Source organism: Lissotriton helveticus, chromosome 2_1 (genome assembly GCF_964261635.1).
Source record: "Lissotriton helveticus chromosome 2_1, aLisHel1.1, whole genome shotgun sequence".
NCBI classification, from domain to species: domain Eukaryota; kingdom Metazoa; phylum Chordata; class Amphibia; order Caudata; family Salamandridae; genus Lissotriton; species Lissotriton helveticus.
Window position 1 is genome coordinate 1,040,882,170 of NC_136059.1, and position 19,059 is coordinate 1,040,901,228.

General features: G+C 44.1%; 1 protein-coding gene across 9 annotated transcripts in view; it reads left to right on the forward strand.

Moving 5' to 3' along the window:
- Nucleotides 1-19,059, forward strand: part of TLE1 (TLE family member 1, transcriptional corepressor) — a 118,386-nt gene that overhangs the window by 82,227 nt on the left and 17,100 nt on the right. For all 9 annotated transcript variants that reach the window (XM_078675844.1, XM_078675842.1, XM_078675846.1 and 6 more), the window contains 5 exons: nt 410-554; nt 1,415-1,605; nt 13,115-13,191; nt 17,381-17,630; nt 18,720-18,967. In XM_078675844.1, the coding sequence (XP_078531970.1) occupies nt 410-554; nt 1,415-1,605; nt 13,115-13,191; nt 17,381-17,630; nt 18,720-18,967 (911 nt within the window). The remainder of the gene's footprint in view (nt 1-409; nt 555-1,414; nt 1,606-13,114; nt 13,192-17,380; nt 17,631-18,719; nt 18,968-19,059) is intronic.

The following is a 19,059-nucleotide window of genomic DNA, read 5'->3' on the forward strand; positions in this document are numbered from 1 at the left end:
TGGATAGTCCGAATCGGAATTTAGAATTTCTGCCACCCACTCTTTGAACCCTCACAGCCATGTGCGCGGCAGTTACCTGGTTGTTTAAATTCCCGGGGCAGGAATTAATTGAAAAATGTTGATGTGGAGCAAAGGCCTTAGCACGAGCCAAGATTGTTCCTGCCTTTTGGCAGCAGAAAAACATATAATCACTTTCTGCAGTCCTTGCTCGGGTTTTCATTTTGGCAGGAGTGGAAAAGGTCAACATTTTCTTGCTCACGAGTTAATGCTGTCAACATTGTGTGGATTTATGAAAATTGGCTCACGGAGTAGGTGGTGGGTGCCTAGCGGGGCAGCTGCTGTTGTGATAAATTGTGTAATATGGCCTGGATTAAAAATAATACTCATTTTATTTGTTTAATGATACCAGCATGAAAAAGCCAGCACGCCCAGCCTGAAATCCAGCACACCAACGCCGCGCGGTGACGTGCCAACTCCGGGCTCGAGCGCAAGTTCTGGCCACCGCCCAAGTTTGGGAAAGCCGCCTTCCATGGACCCTCTGGTTAACCAAGCTGGTATGCTGATCTTTCTTCCCGCGCCTTGGCTAATGTCGTGTACATGGTTTTTTATTTAACACTCCATGAATATTAACTGGATTCACCGCCTCGCTCCTTCACATAGAAGAGGGGTGATGAGAAGCAGATGTTCGTACTTAGTTTTCGGCAGCTGCACCAATTTCTTTCACCAGACTGTTTACCCTTGGCTTTAGTTTATTTTCGAATAATCCAGCATCTACAAAGAGGGCAGTAAGATTCCTGCTTATTTTCATTACTTCTTTAAGCTCCCCTTTGACCTCTCGTGCTTGGTCAGAGTTAACTAGTGTTTGCTGATCTGTCTGAAGTAAAGGCAGTGCAGTTGTGTACCTACTGCTAGATTTGTCCTTAAGGGAATCCTTCATGGCATGCATGTTTTAAAACTAAGTATTGTCCTTCTGGGCTACGCGAGTGGTGCTTTTGTAGCATTTGAACCACTATATTATGTGCCATAGTTGGTGCCGCACATACATGTGAGTTGCATTGGCTAAAATGAAATCTGCAGAAGTTTTCTTTAGTGTGCCAGAAACGTGGACTAGTGCTCTGTCTCGTGTTTTTCTGTAAATGCTGCGGTACCTACCGATTATTATGGTCCTTATTTGTGGTTGTAATCTTGCGTAGGTAGTTAAATGTATTTTTTCGAAAGCATCTGCATTGCTAGCCTTACAAATGCATGCAGCTTGTTACAGCAAAGCGGACTTGAATGCACATCTAGCTGATGTGCAAGTGAAACCATGCATGTAGCCGTGTAAGATGTTTCAATATAATGTTGGTGACTTGCTCTGCACAGAGAAGGATATAGTGACTAAGATGTATATGTTTTCTGCACTTTGTTACCACAGCTGCGGGTCTGAGGACACCACTGGCCGTTCCGGGCCCATACGGTGCACATTTTGGAATGGTGTCGCATGCGGGCATGAATGGAGATCTGACCAGTCCTGGCGCAGCCTACGCCAGTCTACATAACATGTCGCCCCAGATGAGTGCAGCTGCTGCAGCTGCTGCTGCTGTTGCCTATGGACGATCCACTATGGTAGGCCACAGTGTGTAAAAGATTTTTGAAGCAAAAGGAAGCCTTTTGAATCTGATATACTGTCAGGATTTGCTACAAGTGAGCCACTGTTTTCCATATGTGATTGGAAGATTATTGTGCTCTCCTAATAATAACCTTTGGTTTTGTAAGATTAAAACTGTGTTCTGCTCATTATGCAATGCCTAATATACCTTGATCTGAAAAATAGCACATTTGATATTGGTGGTTCTGAATGCGGTTGTCCAGGGCAGGTGCAGTAGCTGTGGTTATCCGCCAGCTGCTTTGATCCGGATTACTTTTAAATCTTGTGTACCGACTGCGATTCCCCATCTCAAGACATCCACTAATCCTTAGTTATCCTTTTCTCTCGTTAAAATTTTCCTTTAATGAGCAGAAACTGTTACCTCTGCCTTCCTGAAATGTAAAACCTACTTTGTCTTAGACCAGGGATTATTCACCCCAGGTCTCCTCATAAATCCAGAAGCAACAATGAAAACGATGAAGTCTTCAGAAACGACATCATGCAAACAAAGTGAACACGAACGAATTCATGAAGTGCTTGTTATTCATTTAGGGAAATGGGGCTGCGGTGCATTTTAGTCAGTTGATACCATTTGTTTCACTGTGTGATTGCTTTAGTAAGGAATGCGCTCATGTTTCCATGCAGGAATTTATGTTCTGGTGCAGTTATGCTTGTAGGTGTTGGCTTCTATGCTTTTCTTTTGCTGCTGAGAAGGAATAGGGTTTTGGCCATTTGAGATGTAGTCCCAAGCAAATCTGGTCATAACCATCATAACTCCATCTAAATAATGTAAATAACCTGGTTTTACAGCCTGCCTCAAGCTGTCCAACCCCGCATGTCCTCCCTTGTCCCTCTCTAGTAATACTTAGGCAATGCTGCCTGCCTCTACATTGCCACTACTTCCCTCCCAATCTGCCTGCAAGCAGCAAATGGCAGTCTTAACTGCTTGAACTCCTCTTATGACCTCTGCTTTCATGGCTGACTTAACTAAACGTTCTTCAATTATACCCCTTCCAGCTTCTTGGATGCCTTTAACTCTGGGACTTAAGCCTGCTTTTGATCCTGATCTGTCCTTCTAGAGGGAATGCAACTTTTTTGTCATTGGAAATGTCCCTGCATGAAGCACTTTCAGCTGCTTCTGGGCACCAAATCTATTCTGTGCTCTGCAGACACCTTAACCTCTTTCCCAGACCTTCAGTAGTTCAATGCAGATTCTGCGTTTATGACCCTTCTACAGGATCGCAACTGTCTAACTCTGTAGGCATGGTTGAAGAGTGTTTGCTGAAGTCTCCTCGCTTGTGATGGACTACTTTTTGTGTGATACCTGAAAGAAAGAATTGACACCTTGTATTTCCTTCTACTTGATTAAAATACATTTTGCTTCATATGTGTGGCAGTGTTAAAAAAGTCTTGGGGTATTGGCTGTGCTTTCTAAAACTAAAGTCTTTCCCATTGGTTTATTGCAGAGTTAGAGAAATATAGATGTATTTTATACAGAATATTGTAGCAGGTAACTCTTGAGGTAAAAAAAAACAACAACAAAAAACAGGAAATAGGGTGAAAAATCGTAGACTTTTGGGCAATATCAAGACAAATAGGGATGACGATCCTCCTGTAGAACGTTGATGCATAAAGGGCAGGCTTTCCAGTATACCCCCTAGTACTGCTTTAGTCAAAATTTCACAGAAGATCCTATTTCACAGGATTGTGTGTGTCTGTGTCCAGCCACAACACTACCTACGACATATGTTATATTCCTTCTCGTGGACTGGTGGCAGTGGATGGTGCTGGGAACAGCACTGTCCCTGTGGCTCCTTAGACACTTGTATCACTCTGGGCCATGTACTGTTCCATTATTAATGTATCTGTCCAAACCCTCCAAGCGACAGAGGTTTGCGATGTGATTTAAGTACTGAGATGATAATACCTATATATATTTCGTTGAGAAGGGGCTGCCTACAAGCAGTTGGCTAACAATATAGGAAGAATTATGCATCCTCTCAAACTAAGAAGGGTATATTTTTTACTATCGAAACCATTCACCCTGCAAGAAAACGTAATGCCCATAAGCAGTGTTGAAGTCTGCGTCCTATCCGTATCCTAACAAACAGTCTGACATTGGAACATGCACGATGCAAAGGGCATAAAACGTCTGTCCCTTAGTCTACATTTAATAAGAACATGTTTTTTCCCCATCGGGACTCCTGAATTTAAGAGTCACATAGTTACAATTGATTGAAATCACATCTGGTCACATCAATGGTTTCTCATTCTGGCCAGTGCTGTATCCAGATTTAATCTCCTTTGGTATCTGCTTGCCAGAAATTCAAGCTTCAGACAATCATGTTAAGAGCTGTCCGTAAATAAATGCCCATAATATGCAAAGAAAAGACCCGTTCATCAACTCACCCGACATCTGTAAAGAAATGGCCACTTACTCTTATAGTTAGGTCTACATGTGTGGACCACACAAGTACACTGTAACCTTTGGGGCTCTCCATTTGCCACGTCTCTTTAAAAGCACATATTCCATTGTTAACATTACTAAATTGACGTTATGCTTGCTATAAAGTCCTAAGGCTTGCTCTCCAGCTGCACGTACGCTCCTCTCATCCCCTTTTCTCATGCTGGTTTGTTTAACTTTGTTGGTTGTTTTGTTGACAATGTTTTGATGTAGGATCCCCGGGCTCTGCCTGATGTGCTTTAGAGAATACATTGTGTTTTAACCTGCCCATTAAGAATTGGACCTCCTAAGAAAAATAACGTTTGCAAATATCTTCTTCCTCTTGTTGAAGGCTGTGCTCCCTGGTTCAGCAGAATCTCAGTGAAACAAGCAATATTACAGCTGAAATAACTAATGTTGTAAGTGAAGTTTTTCCATGGCACAGCAGGTGTGGTTGCCATGCAGCAAGATTTGCAGAAAAACATTGTGTACTGTGTGAAAACACAGCTCTCTCCATCCTTTAACAATGCTTTTTCATATTGTAAAAAAAGTGTGGTCACAGGAATTTACAGGGATGTCCTTTTCTTTCCTCCATGCCAATCTGGGACCACATTACACAATAAGCGCATTTTCAAGGTTTATGATGAATGCGCTGCCCCCAGGGCAGCTGGAAACTCGTGCTGCCTCCAGGGCAGTGCATTCAGGTGAAAAACGGAGCACCTGCTTTAGAGCTGAACCGTGTTTTCATAATGCAGGCAGCAACCCGCCTGCATTTATGAAGGGGGTTACTCAGTGACTGCACCCACCTGCAATGGGATGTCTGAGGGGTCCTTGGGAGCCCATTTACCCCCACCAGGGACCTGCCATCAAGGGGCGTACTGACATTCCATGCACTTTCCGAGAGCTATTTTCCCCTCTGTGCCTGGTTTAATAATACAGCGCAGGCGCAGAAGCAAAGGGATTGCCTCATTTGCATGGGGCATGCCCCGATGCAAATGAGTGAATGCTCCCCTGAAGATAGCGCTGGCACTTTGTGAGCCAGCGCTATTGGTGTTAGAGAAGGGGCCGCACAAGAATCTGCCGCCCCTTCTGTAATACCAAATTCCCCAGGGGGTGCAAAGTGGGCACAAACGGCCATTGCGTCCCCGGGGCACTTTATGTAATTTGGCCCCATAACTGGTATGTCTGTAAATATCAAGTCCTGGCATTCTTTTGGGCCTGTCCCCTCTGACCTCTTTGGAATAATAATCATTTTTGATAGACCGCTCTAAAACATTCCAGCGTGTCCCCTTGTTATTCCCCCAAAATCCTTGTGCTTCGTGTGCACTACAGATAGAGTTTAGATTCTGTTTCCTGATGCATACTTCTAACCAAGGATTCCTTGCCTTGTAAATACCCCATGTGCCAGACTGGATCCAGAGATTTTTCATAGCATTGCTCCTGCGTGTCTGCAGGTAAGTCATGTGGTTCTGTGTCTGCTCCATTTTACCCTGGAAGTGTCATGCCAGCAGCATATAATAGCCACCCCTACGTGCCGACAGTAGCTCCTTTCTTTCCGAGCTTTCAGCCACGGAACCTGGTTCCTAAACTTTTCCCTAGTCTTTGACCAGATTGTTTGCGTCAATTTCTTGTCAGTATGCAAGGAAAAATATCCCAAGCTAAAGCATGGTTACAGCCTTGTAGGGGGTGTCTCAAATTAATGCTTGAGACAGCTGTCCAGGAGGTATGCCTCTGGTATCTAGAATCATTGCACAAGTCCAAGACTTGCGAGGACTGCTCCTGAATGATCCCCACGGCGATCCAGCACCGCAAAGTCAAACTGTTGTTGAACACAAACTGAAGATGTGTGAATTCTACTCGAGGGCACAGACTTGCTCCCTCTCTAGAAGCCATTTCTGCAGCAGATCTTCTTCCGATTCAAAATCCTTGTATAAGTCAAAGCCTTAAGTAGAGGCCATTTTGGATACAGTCCAGTTTTCAGATAAAGTCCAGGACATTTGGGATAAGAACCTGATGTTTCAACTTCAGTCCTGGATCTCTCGAAGAGTGGTTCCTAGACTTCTTGGCCTTTTGGCCTCATGCTTCTTTGCCTACTCCATGTGGCACATGCGGGCTCTGTAGTGGGATCTCAAATGTCAATGGGCTCAGCATCAAGGTAACCTGTCAGATTTCATTCTGGTTACGAAGGAAACTGCAAAAGACCTGCAGTGGTTGTTGCTCAACTGCAGTTGGTCTGGTGGCAGACCCTTTTCTCTACCACACCCAGAGCTGATGGCGGTGACATATTCATCACTGCTGGGTTGGGAAGGTCACCTGGGAGAGTTGGAGATCAGAGGATTTGAACCTTGAGCCTCTAGCACTGGCTGAGAAGTCTGAGCAGTTCCCTGCCAGGTGTGCAGGGCTCTGTGAATGTGAGGGCGGATTAACTACATCGGCGATGCCTAGTAGATCAGGAAGGGCAGTTACACCCTGAGGTTAGAGAGAGGCTTCCAGCTATGGGGGAACTCCTGGCTTGATCTCTTTCCCATCAGAGAGAGCAACCAATGTCAGCAACTTTGCACGTTGGGATTCTCAATTATGCTGTCCATTTTAGCTTCATTCTGTCTGGAGTGGAATTCCGGCTCCTGTCTACCTGCTTCTACCTCTAGTCCCAGAGTTATGAACGAGATCAAGAATGACTGGGCCCAAGTCATCCTAGTGGCTGTAGATTGGGTCAAGAGTGCAGAAGCACGAACTACTGGACATGAGCATCGAGCATCTGTCCTCTGATCTGGCTGCCTATTCGGGAGGATATTCTGTAGCAGCAGCAGTGCAGTGTCATGCACCCAGGCCTAGTAGTGTACATCTCTATGCGTGGAGATGGTGGAACGGAGGTTGATTTCTTTTGAACTCCTTCTTGAAGCAGCATCCAGATGCCTGTCTACACTGCTCTCTGAACTAGGTTTGTAGCGTAGCGTAGCGTGGTTCGGTTCCCACATTATGGACCCATTACAGGCAAAACTGTTGGATGTCTTAGCTTTTTATGCTGTCCTTAGCCCAGCAAGGATATGCAGTGGGCACAGTTAAAAGATATTTGTCTGCCTTTTGGACTTTCTTGCATTTACTCCACTTGTGATTAGTTATGTTAAAGGCGTGGTACATATGTTTCCACCTAAACCCTTTAGGATGCCTCAATGAGACCTTCATTTTGTTCTCGCATTCTTCATGTATACATTGTTTGAGCCAATGCACAACTGCCTTTTGCGTCTTCTGACACACAAAACAGTCTCTTAGTGCAATAACTTCAGCTGAAGTGTGAGAGAGCTCTAGGCTCTTTCGGTCCAGCTGCCCTACACCACCACCTTCCATACAGTATGGTGTTGCAGATCAGAGCAGCAACATAACTGCCACGTTTTCTGATTCCTTAAGTGTGACATTTGTGTGTTTTCGTAGTGTTTGTGTGACATTAGATTGCCTTGTGTGACACTGAGTGATATTTGGTACCCAGTGTAATCAAGCGGTTTTGTCCATTTAAAGAGTGCATGTCCGTAACCCACCCTGTACACTCAGTGCACATAAGTGCAGCTCAGCTAAGTTGTGTTGATATGCCTATGATGGACCAAAATAAATTGACTGTAGTGTGGGATATACCAGCTCCTGCACATTAATGCAATTCACAAGGCTGTTTTTTAAACCTGTGTATATTCATTGCCCCTTATAAGGCATGTGATATCATGCAGTGATGACGTTTTGTAAACCAGCATTTAATGTGTAACCAACTGATGCAGTTAATAGTTAATCAGTTGGACTTCAAAGTCAGAACTGGACGAAAGTGTAAATCACATAAGAGAATGCCACTTGGCAGCCACTGCCTCGCATGCAAAGCACAAAACCCTGCAAAAATATAAAGTGTTTATCATTTAATGGTATTTCCCACCTGCAGGCAGAGGAATTTCAGGTATGTAATTTTTTTTCATGGACTTAAATTGGACCTGCAAAATGTATTGGATTTATTTTGCCACACACGCACTACAGTCAGCAAGTCTACTTGCCCCAAATTCTATTACTAGCCGCTGCAACATAGTTCTGGATCCCTCTCAGACTTGGTCGGGTTAGAAAGCCTCTTCTGGGGTGCTTATTTAAGCTTGCCCATGTGTCAGCAGAGCTCTTATGGCTGTTTTGACCAACGGAGCTGGCTGCCAATAGGTGTCACTGTCTGATAGCTAATCAAAAAGTCGACCCATTCACTACAAGGCAGGAAATTAGAGATATCCTGCTTAGCTGTCTGTTCATCTTGTTTGCTTTACAAATTACTGCTCTTGCGGTAATGTGGGAACTTAACTTAAATTGTGTTACCCTGACGTGATATGCTTGGCACTTGGCAGGACTGCAACATTTCTGCCGAAGGCTGAGGCATCTTTTGTCTGACAATCCTTTACTCTTCTGACATTCTTTGCACCATCTCAACCCCCTACAGAGGAAGAGAGACTCCATTTGCACCCAAAAGAGCTTTTATATTGATCACAATAAAGTAACCCGGGAGGGCGATCAGCTGTTTTTGGAGATCTCTGTGACACAAAGGCAAGGTGGTGCAGTAGCAGACCCATATCACGATGAATAGTCCTCTTTATTAAAATCTGTTATGCACTGGTCAAGAAGCAGCCTCCAGGAGATATAAGTGCTCATTCCACCAGAGCTAAGGCTGCTACCACTGTTAGTGCTTGAAGTGCCTGTTCTGGATCTGTCAGGCTGCTACTAGGACATCCGTGCACACGTTCATGAAGCACTATTGCCTTGACAGTAGGCGCCATATAGGCAAAAACAGGAATGTATGGTTGGTACCATTCCACCACCTTGGTAGGAACTGCTTTGGTATATAGTCACATGGTAAGCAATCTGCTGTTAGAAGTATCCAACAGAAGAACAAGTTACTTACCTATGGGAACGCTTTTGGATTCACATTATGAAACTTCACTCCTGGGGAGAAACATAGTCTTGTGTTGCAGTGACAGAATATCAGTAGCATGAGAGGAGTTTACTCTGGGTAAAAAGTAGATGCAGACCTAAACACACACAACTATCATCCTGGAGGCATTGTGTAACATTGATGGAAACCACGTAGGGATCTTTTGACAGAAGGGACAGTTGCGTCTACTGTTAGCTTGCCAGGCTGTAGAAGACTGATTAGTTGCAACAATAAAAATAATAGTGTAAAGATGGCCTTTTTCTTGCAAGCCCCTGCTTGAAGGGGCGGGGGGGAGGAAGAGTTGCCTACTGCATCTACCACCTTTAATTGCTCTGCGAGTTCACTACTACTGCCCATCAACGTGGGGAATGCATGTATCACATGTATGCTTATCTGCTTGTATAAAGGACGTGTGTGGAGCATGAGACATGGTGATTGCCACACTCATTCATTTTGTTATCGGTACCTCAAAGTGGTGTCTAAGATGCACAGATTGAGACAGTTTAAACCGCAGATATGAATCTTAGGGCTCCTCCAAGGCATTCCAGGTATTCTTTGTAATGGGACAGCCTTTTGTGAGCGAAGGAGAGGTGCAAGAATGCCTCTGGAGTTCCCTGCGCCCATTCCTGGCATATTAATCACTAGAGACCTGCTCCTTCCCCACCCCACAGGTTAACTGGGAGCTTAGAGGAACAGCTTCCATATCTGTTATACCCTTGTTTGGGGGTTTTCATGAGAAGAGCCCCAGGTGCACCTACCTTCTGCTAGGGCCTAACGGAGACCTTGGCTTGGCCAATCTGAGAGGAATAAGACAGGCAAGAACTGCACAAAACTGATTTTAGAGCTGCCCGTTGGAATGCACAACTATTGTCTTTAACTTTGGTATACAGATGCAGCAGTCCAGCCAGTGTGGAAAAAAATCTCTACTGGAATCTGGGGCTTCCACACCAGTGATAACTAAAACTGTGATCCAGGGTTGGATTTCTACTGCCAATTTACCTTGCCAGCTTCTGGACCAGAAACCTGGCTATGTTGCCAGGAGGGCCAGTTGAAACCTGATTCGAGGAAGTAATCGCCCAACTTCTGAGGAGGGGCATTGAAAGTGCCTTTAAACAAGGATGACACTGCCTTGAAGAATCCATGGCAGGACGAGCTAAAGATGTGTGCTCCAGCACCAGGGCAGGATATGGACCACTGTGAGAGAGAGGCGCTCAGGATTCCCACGGTTTCCCCACAGTGAGGATAGGACTGTGCACTGTGGACAAGGGTGCTGATGGACTCTGGACTATACAAGGTCTGTTGTGAACCTAAACCTGCTGAAGTCGGAAGACAGTAGAAGAAACCAAACTACAGTCTGCAAGCTGGAGGATAAACTTGCATTAAGATGCCTTCTCCAGAACTTACCATTATGCTCAGAAGGGGCACTTTGCCTATTTGGAAAATAGATTGTGTGATTAGGTTGGTTGAAGGTCCGAAACTTCAGTATCCACTGGCCACGAGCAATGCAGTTTCTCAAACTAGTGCGGGTGCTGCCATGACTTACTTGATTAGACATGCCTGCACCCCAACTGCTGCACATGCTCCGGTGGGCTGGGGCAGAGACTTGGCTATCTAGGCTCTTCTTCAGCACACACCATGGATGCTCCCTGTGCTCTACAGCGATCAAACAAACCGCAAAGGTGCCTTGCAACCCCAAAGGGGGGAAACCCATTGTAAATTTAGGATGTGAAACAAGTCCTGTAACTTAACCAAGTCTGTCATTACTAATAACGTTTCAGGAAATCCATAAAGACTGTTCTGGGCTTTTGCATGCCGGCTAACATAATTGGCTGTTCCATGTGAACAGTGTACGCTTTCTCGCCCAATAGCCACCGACAGTTCTTGGAATATTATTATAGTTTCCTGCTTTTTAAAGTATTGTGTACAGCACTACGTGTGTGGTTTGCCGTTGTGTATAGTTTTTGTAGAGTGCTCTATTACCCTTACTTGGGTGTCCAGGTACTGAAACTAGAGATTCCTGAATGCGCACAAATACACCAGAGCAAAAGAAGGCTGATCGACTTAAGGAAATAACAAGGTTTTCAGCAATTTTCTGAATTTTAGTCGATTACGTTCAAAGTACAAGGGCAGCATATTATATCTAGCTGCATTAGGAAAGGCTCTGTCGCCCATAGATTTTAGGCTGGATTTAGAAGCCAGCTGAAGATAGATTTGTCTATCTTAATGTACGGGAAGGAAGAGGCCGCTTAAAACCATGCTGAATTGCTGATCTGTTGGGAGAATAAATCACTTTGTGAGCCAAATTGATTTAAAAAGGATCCCCTTCATCACCAGCAACCAATATGAGGAGGCTGAAACAGGGGCGACGTGATTCCTGTGGCTGTCACCACACGCCGCCCTGGCTGTATAATTTTGAATCCGCTGTATTTTAGGTATCTGAAAGGACGGCAAATCAAGGTACACAGTGGGAGGCAATAAGATGTTCAAAATATTAAACATTTTAGTCCAAAAAGATAACGCGTATTCCTCAAAAGTATGGTGGTGAAAGATCGGATTTCTCTACCTCTGAGATGTAGTGTGGTAACTGTAGTACTGGGTGAATTTTAGTTATAAATTCTTTGCCACTTTCATTGAGAGGGCTACTGGCCCCAGTGAGGAAGACCAGCATAAAAGGTTCCGAAAATACGGGGAATTGGATGGGTGTAAACGTCTTGCTTCCATTAAATTTGTGAGAATTTCTACTGATCCGGCTCTCCACATTGAAGTGGTAGCCCATGCAGTCGAGGGCTCACTTTCAAATTTGAGGATGATCTGGGTATCATCTGCATATAAAACAAGGAACCTAAAAGACTCCAGTAGAAGTGCGTGGGAATAACGTAAAGATTAAAAAGCAGAGGAGACGAGATAGCGGCTTGAGGCACCCCCATGGACCCAGTATTTCGGAGGACTCAAAGGAGGCCCGAACAAAGAATGCTTAGATATAACGTTAGCAATCCAGAGTAAAGCCCATGCAGAGTTCCCAAGTTTGGAGAGCCTGGTCAGAAGAAGAGCGTGGTTGACTGTGTTGAAGACTGTTGTTAGATTCAAAAGAATCAACACAGTGGGAATACCGACGTCAGCAGCACGCTGTATGTTGTCAAAAGTGGGAGTCCTTTTTGATCACAAAATTCGCGAATTATTGATAAATCATTATACTTGGCACTCGGTGTTGGGCTCAAGAAGAAGGTTAAACCTCACCAGGGCATCAGTGGTAAAAAGCTGTGAATGTCACAATCTGAGACCTGTAGCCACTTTATACACTGGGAGTTCTGATAAAGTTTCCACAGCAAATAGTAAAATGACAGTTTTGTGACTTGGTAGAAATCGGTTGAGTTATGACAGTGTGTTTTACCACGTTCTCCACCATAGAGACTTGGAGTGGGAATGCTTTTGCAGAACCGTTTCTTTTGGTGTTTCATATATAACGCTAACATGTTTTATGGATGCTTCACAACACTTTTTGACAGTGTCAGTGTAGAGAAGTGTCAGAACAAAGAGTATCCATGAAGGCGTGTGCTTCAAGGGTTTGCACGGGTAGGTGATACCCTTCCCTGGTTGGTTCTGCAAAGGTCCCGTTGACACTTGCGCGACAGGTTCTATTTTTAAGTACTCTGCGGGGCTGCCTCGGCCTAACCCTGAAAGTATACAGATGATGCATCATCTGAATGAGAGATGTTATTCCTGCCTCCCCGAATGGATTAGGTAAGCGGTGTTAGAGGCAGGTGAGAATGAGTGAGCAATGAAAGTATTCTTTGTGTGTCTGACCATTTGAGAGTGATACATACACTACTGAAAATGACATACATACCATGTTGATCTGCGCCTTAGTTTTAAGTGAGTAAAACGCATCTACATGTTCTTACACAGAACACTTGCTCTTCTTTGAATGAGGCTTAGCTCTTACTGGCTGACTTAAATATCTTAGCAACATACAGTGCATGTAAAAAGACCATTTGCATACATCTGCTTTTGTGGAGTCTCAAGTGTAAATTATGGGAATATACAGATTATTTGCTCTTATATTGGTTCTGGAATAATGTATTTTTTTTTTATAAAATAGGTTGGCTTTGATCCTCCTCCCCACATGCGTGTCCCTGGAATTCCTACCAACCTGTCTGGAATCCCCGGAGGAAAACCGTAAGTGTCTTTGTTGCTTCCACTGTAATGCTGCCTGATTTTGCAAATTTGTAGTTTTTCATTGGGAATGTTTTGGGTTAGCATTAGTCTTATCTACTTCAGTTCAAGTAAAACCGATCAGTACACAAAACATGTCCCCATTCCCTGACTTTTCACAGATGCCACAATGCTTCATGTGTACCTCTCTGCGAGCGATTGACTCATCCGTTTGCTTGTACCATCCTCAGCAGCATCTCTCAGCCTTAAACCAACGGCCCTCAGTCTATCAGCATATGCTTTAGTAATGTGACCAGTGTTTCCCTCAAATTTAGGCACCCCTGACTTCCTCCTGTCCTCGAAGGCCGTCCTCGATTTGAACGTTACTGTCTTTTATTGCAGCGTTTACAAATTCTAAAGCCCAACTCTCCCTGGAAAAGCTGTGGAATAAGCTAGAGGAGTCTGTCTTCTTGGTCATAGCTTTACAATTTATAGCCAACCTAACACAATAAAAAGTATCAACGTATTGCTTTTGCCTATGGGCCTGCCGCTTTAAGGAGAATTTGTCTCACACATTGAGTCCTCGTTACCACTGCTTCCGGGTCTGAGTCAGGGCGTTGTGACTGATACGATCTCTCACCTGCATATGTAAAAACCTGAAATGGAGTACCAAACTTCACTACACCCAGTGCATTTGAGCAAAATGAAAAGATAAAAAATGTAGATGACAAAAGCAAGGTTAAGGTGAAATGAACACTAGAAACTGAGCATGGTTCTGTTGTCAAATGCTTTAAGAACCAGACTGACTGCCATACCATACACAAGTTGCTTTTTGGCGTTCACATTTTGTTGAAAAGTGATAAGTAATGTATCAAATTCAGTCCTTCGTAGCCGTATTTACCCACCTGGTACCATGTACTCTTCCCTTGGTACCAGAAAAGCAACATTTTTGACAGCGCCTATGCCTGCTGGTGTACCTGGCCCTCCGCTCTTTCAGCAGGTGGTGGCTTTGTTGTGTCGCTGCCATGCGCCGTTCGGCAGCCACTGCTTTGGGCGCGCTGTCTAGTCTTGTAGTGTCTGTTTCAGCCAGGAAAGGAAGCTGCCTCTCAGGACAACCTTTTGTTTTCCAGCCTTTTGCGCAAATCCCCCTGGACGATAGTTAGGTGGTGATTTCCACTGCTTCGACTTCTCTTCCGCAGCTAACATATCCGCTGGCGGCTCTTCTCCGATGTACTAAGCTGAGCCGGAACCACCAGGACGCTCTGTCACTTCTAAGCACCCTGTGTGAAGTAAACTACGAGGCATTCACCCAGCCGCCAGCCCCAACGGCGGTGGTGTTTTGTACTTTGATAAGGACAGAAGTCGTTTCTCCGTTATTACGGCATATCCTGGCTAATGCCGCTTTCTGCGACCTGGTTTTTCTCATACTTGTCATTGCGTCATTATCAGGCCCCTTTCTCAATGTTTTTTTTAAAACTTTTACCCTGCACTTCGCCTTATGTCGTGCTTCACAGGCTCTTGCTTATTTGCATAACCTATTGTCAAAAATTCACCCAGATACACTAAAGCCCTCATTAAGAGTTCAGTGCTGAATTCCAATCCCTGTACAAACCCATATTTACACAGGGATCGGAATTCCGAGTCGCCTGATAATTATCACACCTTTGAAGTTTTACCATGAGAAACTACACCAGGTAACAGCTGCCGAAACGGGGGAGGGTGCAAAACATGCGTAATTCTTAGTGTTAATGATTCCGCATGCTATGCCTCGTTTTCCTACTCAAAACAGAGAATAGGAGAGATTTTCCACAAGTGGTAAATGCCTTCCCGTCGGATAATAGTATTTGCCTCCCCAGATAAATCGCCCGCCCCATTCCGACAAACTCGTAATGAGGGAATGAGAGGGGTCGTTGGCTCTGCCCAGAGGACTATTTATTTCCGTCCTCCTGTTTGACTTGATGCCATTCTCCACCTATGAAGTGCTACATTGAAAAATACATGGGAAGTGTTTTATATCTCGTAGGTACACAGATGATCACATATTGCATTTTTGTTTTGTTTCCTATTGTAGCTGGCTTTTTTAATTGTTTAGTTACAGCTCACATTCAGCAAACCCTGGAAAAGGCAAGGTCTGTCTCTGAAATATGTCGACAGCTAGTTGCACTTTAAAGCCAGACCAATTGGCCTTGCCAGTTCTAGTTTTTAGTCTGGGTTTTACCCACCTCGCCTTCCTGCGCTTGTGGCTTTAAGCGTGACAGTGGTTTTAAGCAGCATGCTTGTATATCCCCGCGGTTTCTTTTTTCATATGTATATTTCCTGCCGCGCCCCTCCCTTTCCCTCTCCCACTCGACCCTTGTTCGCGGGTCCTCGAGCCTCTCAGCAGCGTTGACAGGAAGCTCTCGCGGCAGCTGCACGCGGCGCTTCCCGCCACTGGTGGCCGTCCGCCATCACCGGCTACGGGCTCATTGCTCACTTTGTTGTCATGTCGAACATGTTTTAGTTGCCATCATACCATACTCGGATACACGAACAGACGACTGCATGTGCTCAAACATCTTTGTTAATGCATTTGTTGGTGATTGAGAAGCGAGTGTTACATACTTTAGTTGTGTGGTTACTTTAAAAAAAAAAGTTTTTTAAAGTTTTCTTGAGCCAGATAATGTTGGAAATCGGAGCTAGCAAGCGCGAATGCGAAGCACAGTTAAGCTTGCTTCCTTGTGCGTTGGAGACCAATCGAACTCTAATCATGGTGGTTTTAGGCAGTCGCCAAAGTTAATGTTCTCTCAGATGTGCACAGCAGTAATGACGTTGGAGATGGATTGGTGTCACGGGCTGGCATGTGTGTGCTCGTTCGTCTTGTAAGTTGTGAACGCTATAGATTTGGCACTTATAGTTTTTGTTTTGTGTATTTATTGTTGCTTGTCATTGGTGCAGTTTGACAAATCTCAAGTGAAGGCTGTTGTCCTCTCTTACTATAGCATTCTTCCATTCTGACTCATGTCCTGGTGTCTCATAGAGTCCAAGTGTGGTGTCCCGATTTCAAAAGTGTGTGTGCCAGGAACTCGAGCTCTGCCCGTCTTGTGCCGAGGAGGTGGCGAGGCTTTTTTTGTTTTTGTTTAAATTCAAAGGGATGTCTGCTGTCATATTTTTGTCCCACTTAGAATATGTTTAAAAACATTTAAAAGTGTCTCTGAAGTGGTGATGCGTTTTACCATATCACAACAATAATTTAATTCACTTAACAATCTTGTATAATCCCAGCAACATGCAGTGGTGTTTATGGCTAAAGCACCTTTGATTCCGTGGTCTGCTTATTTTCTCCAGAGTCCTTTACTTATCCTCTGTCGCAGCCCTTTGTGGTTGTGTTTCAGCTTGCATTTTGAGATGAGACCGCCCTCTACATTTAGCGTCAATATTTTTGTGCCAATCCATTACTGCAATCCCAGGTTTAAACGATCCAGGATGGGAGGAAGGTCATTTAGTGTGACCACCGCTCTCCACTGGAACAAGCTTCCTCAGAATATCAGACAAATGGACTCTTTACCCGAGTTTAGGAAGAACATTAAAACATGGCCCTTCACTAGGGTTTGATTCTTCTTCTCTTTAAATGCCGGAAGTTAGCTGTCGATTGGTTGACCTCTTGATCGAAGTGCCAGGATACCCACAGGGTGACAGTTTGCGCTATACAAGTATATATTCCATTCCACCTTGACTGTAAAGTACTGTTGGGTGAAAAGTTCATTTTTAATGGGGGGGGGGTTTCGTTCGAATTTAAAAAAAAATTAGCTAACAAAGTGGTGAAAGTTCATTTATTAGAGTTGTGTAATTGTTTTCTGACACTGGCAGTAGGTAGTCAGCTATAGCATTGACTTTCGAAATTATTGCGTCTTTTCCGCTAACATCTGTATTAAAGTAAATTCTTTTGAAATAGAATGTGGTTATATTGTCATCATAAAAAGAATGTAATGTGCAATCCATCTATGTGCATATTTTGTCCCTATAATTCTGCACCCCACAGAAAAGCAGCTGACAGATAATCATGTCTACTGCCAAGTGAAACACTTGTGAAACATTTATTAAATACCAATACTTTACCTGAATGTTAGATTTTGTGTGAAGTGTGTTTGATACCAGAATCTTGGAGGATCCTATCCTGTTAACATTTTACTTTTCTGTTTCTTTCTTGCCCATCCCACCCCAATTTAAAAACCAGAGCCTACTCATTTCACGTGACCGCAGATGGCCAGATGCAGCCGGTACCATTTCCTCCTGACGCCCTGATTGGACAAGGAATCCCCCGACATGCCCGTCAAATCAACACGCTAAATCACGGGGAGGTCGTATGTGCAGTCACCATCAGCAACCCCACGCGGCACGTGTACACGGGCGGCAAGGGATGCGTCAAAGTCTGGGACATCAGCCAACCTGGCAATAAGAGCCCTGTCTCTCAGCTGGACTGCCTGGTACATACACAGGAACTGATGCATTGTTATTTCTCAGTTTATTGCGAATAGCTTGCATAACTAAAAATGTTCAATATCTACGTAACAACCCTGAAGCCCTTTTTCATGATAGAACACCCCATTGTCAATGCCCAATCAAACGGGGAGGGAGGGGTGTGCAGATTTTTACTAATGGGCGTCCACATTCTAATTGGCTTTTCTTCGCAAATATGGAGAAAACGTTATTGGCTAACAGCAATCTAACCTCAAACTTGACTTTGTCCATCAGAGAACAGCTCTATCAAAGATAGTCAGCCTTTTTGTCTCTTTGACAACAGTCATGACAGTTCCTTTAGATTTATAGTTTTGTTGCTTTTACACAATTATTGAAGCAAAAAAAAGCATGCGTCCTTTAGTGAGATTCTGTTTGGGATTTGAAGTTTTGGGTCAAATCTCATTTGTTTTTTTAGGTCACTTGGGGAGTGTGCAAACAGAAGGTCTTTTATGCAGAAGAATATTTGCTACTGCGCTATACGTCCTGTTGCTCTTTCAGTTTGTAGTTGCTTCTACTGGTAGCAGTGAATGTGTATGCCAGTGCACTCTTGCCTGTTTTATATTGCCCACTTCTATCTTCTGCTTGGGTATTTTAGGTTGCACATTTGAAGCGGCTTTGCTTAATTATATAACTGATAAATCCAATGTAATAGTTTTGGATTAACCATGCCAGAGTCATACTTTTATAACATAGCACAGCCATTGTCTTTTGTCAAGTTGGGACTGCAGAGAGCAGAAATGCCTGAAGCGAGCTCTTGAAGATTTTTTGTTCTCTCATTTAGTTTTTGTATTTACAAAAGGTGGTGGCTGGAAATTTAGTTTACTTTTTAAGCTTAACTTGGCACAATAATATAGTGTATTTTTTTTAGATATATTCAAACAGGCATTCTCATTCTACCTTTCAGAAAGTTAGAACCTGTCCTTAAATAGTAATCTGAACACCACCACCACCACCCCCACCCCCCAATGTTGGAGCGTAGCTTTAGGCTTACAGCAGACTGTGTTCTGTGGTTTCATAAACTCTAAAGTAATTTGGATTTTTTTTCATTGACACAGAACAGAGATAACTACATCCGTTCCTGTAAATTGTTGCCTGATGGATGCACCCTAATTGTTGGCGGGGAAGCCAGTACGCTATCCATTTGGGACCTGGCAGCTCCGACTCCCCGCATTAAGGCCGAACTGACGTCCTCTGCTCCGGCCTGCTACGCTCTGGCAATCAGCCCCGATTCCAAGGTCTGCTTCTCCTGCTGTAGTGATGGCAACATTGCAGTGTGGGATTTACACAACCAGACGCTGGTCAGGTGGGTTATGATTTTTTTTGCAGTGTTTTTGAGTTAAATTTCATGTGAGTATATTTCCTGCTATTTTGTAAATATTCCACAGATACCCTGTA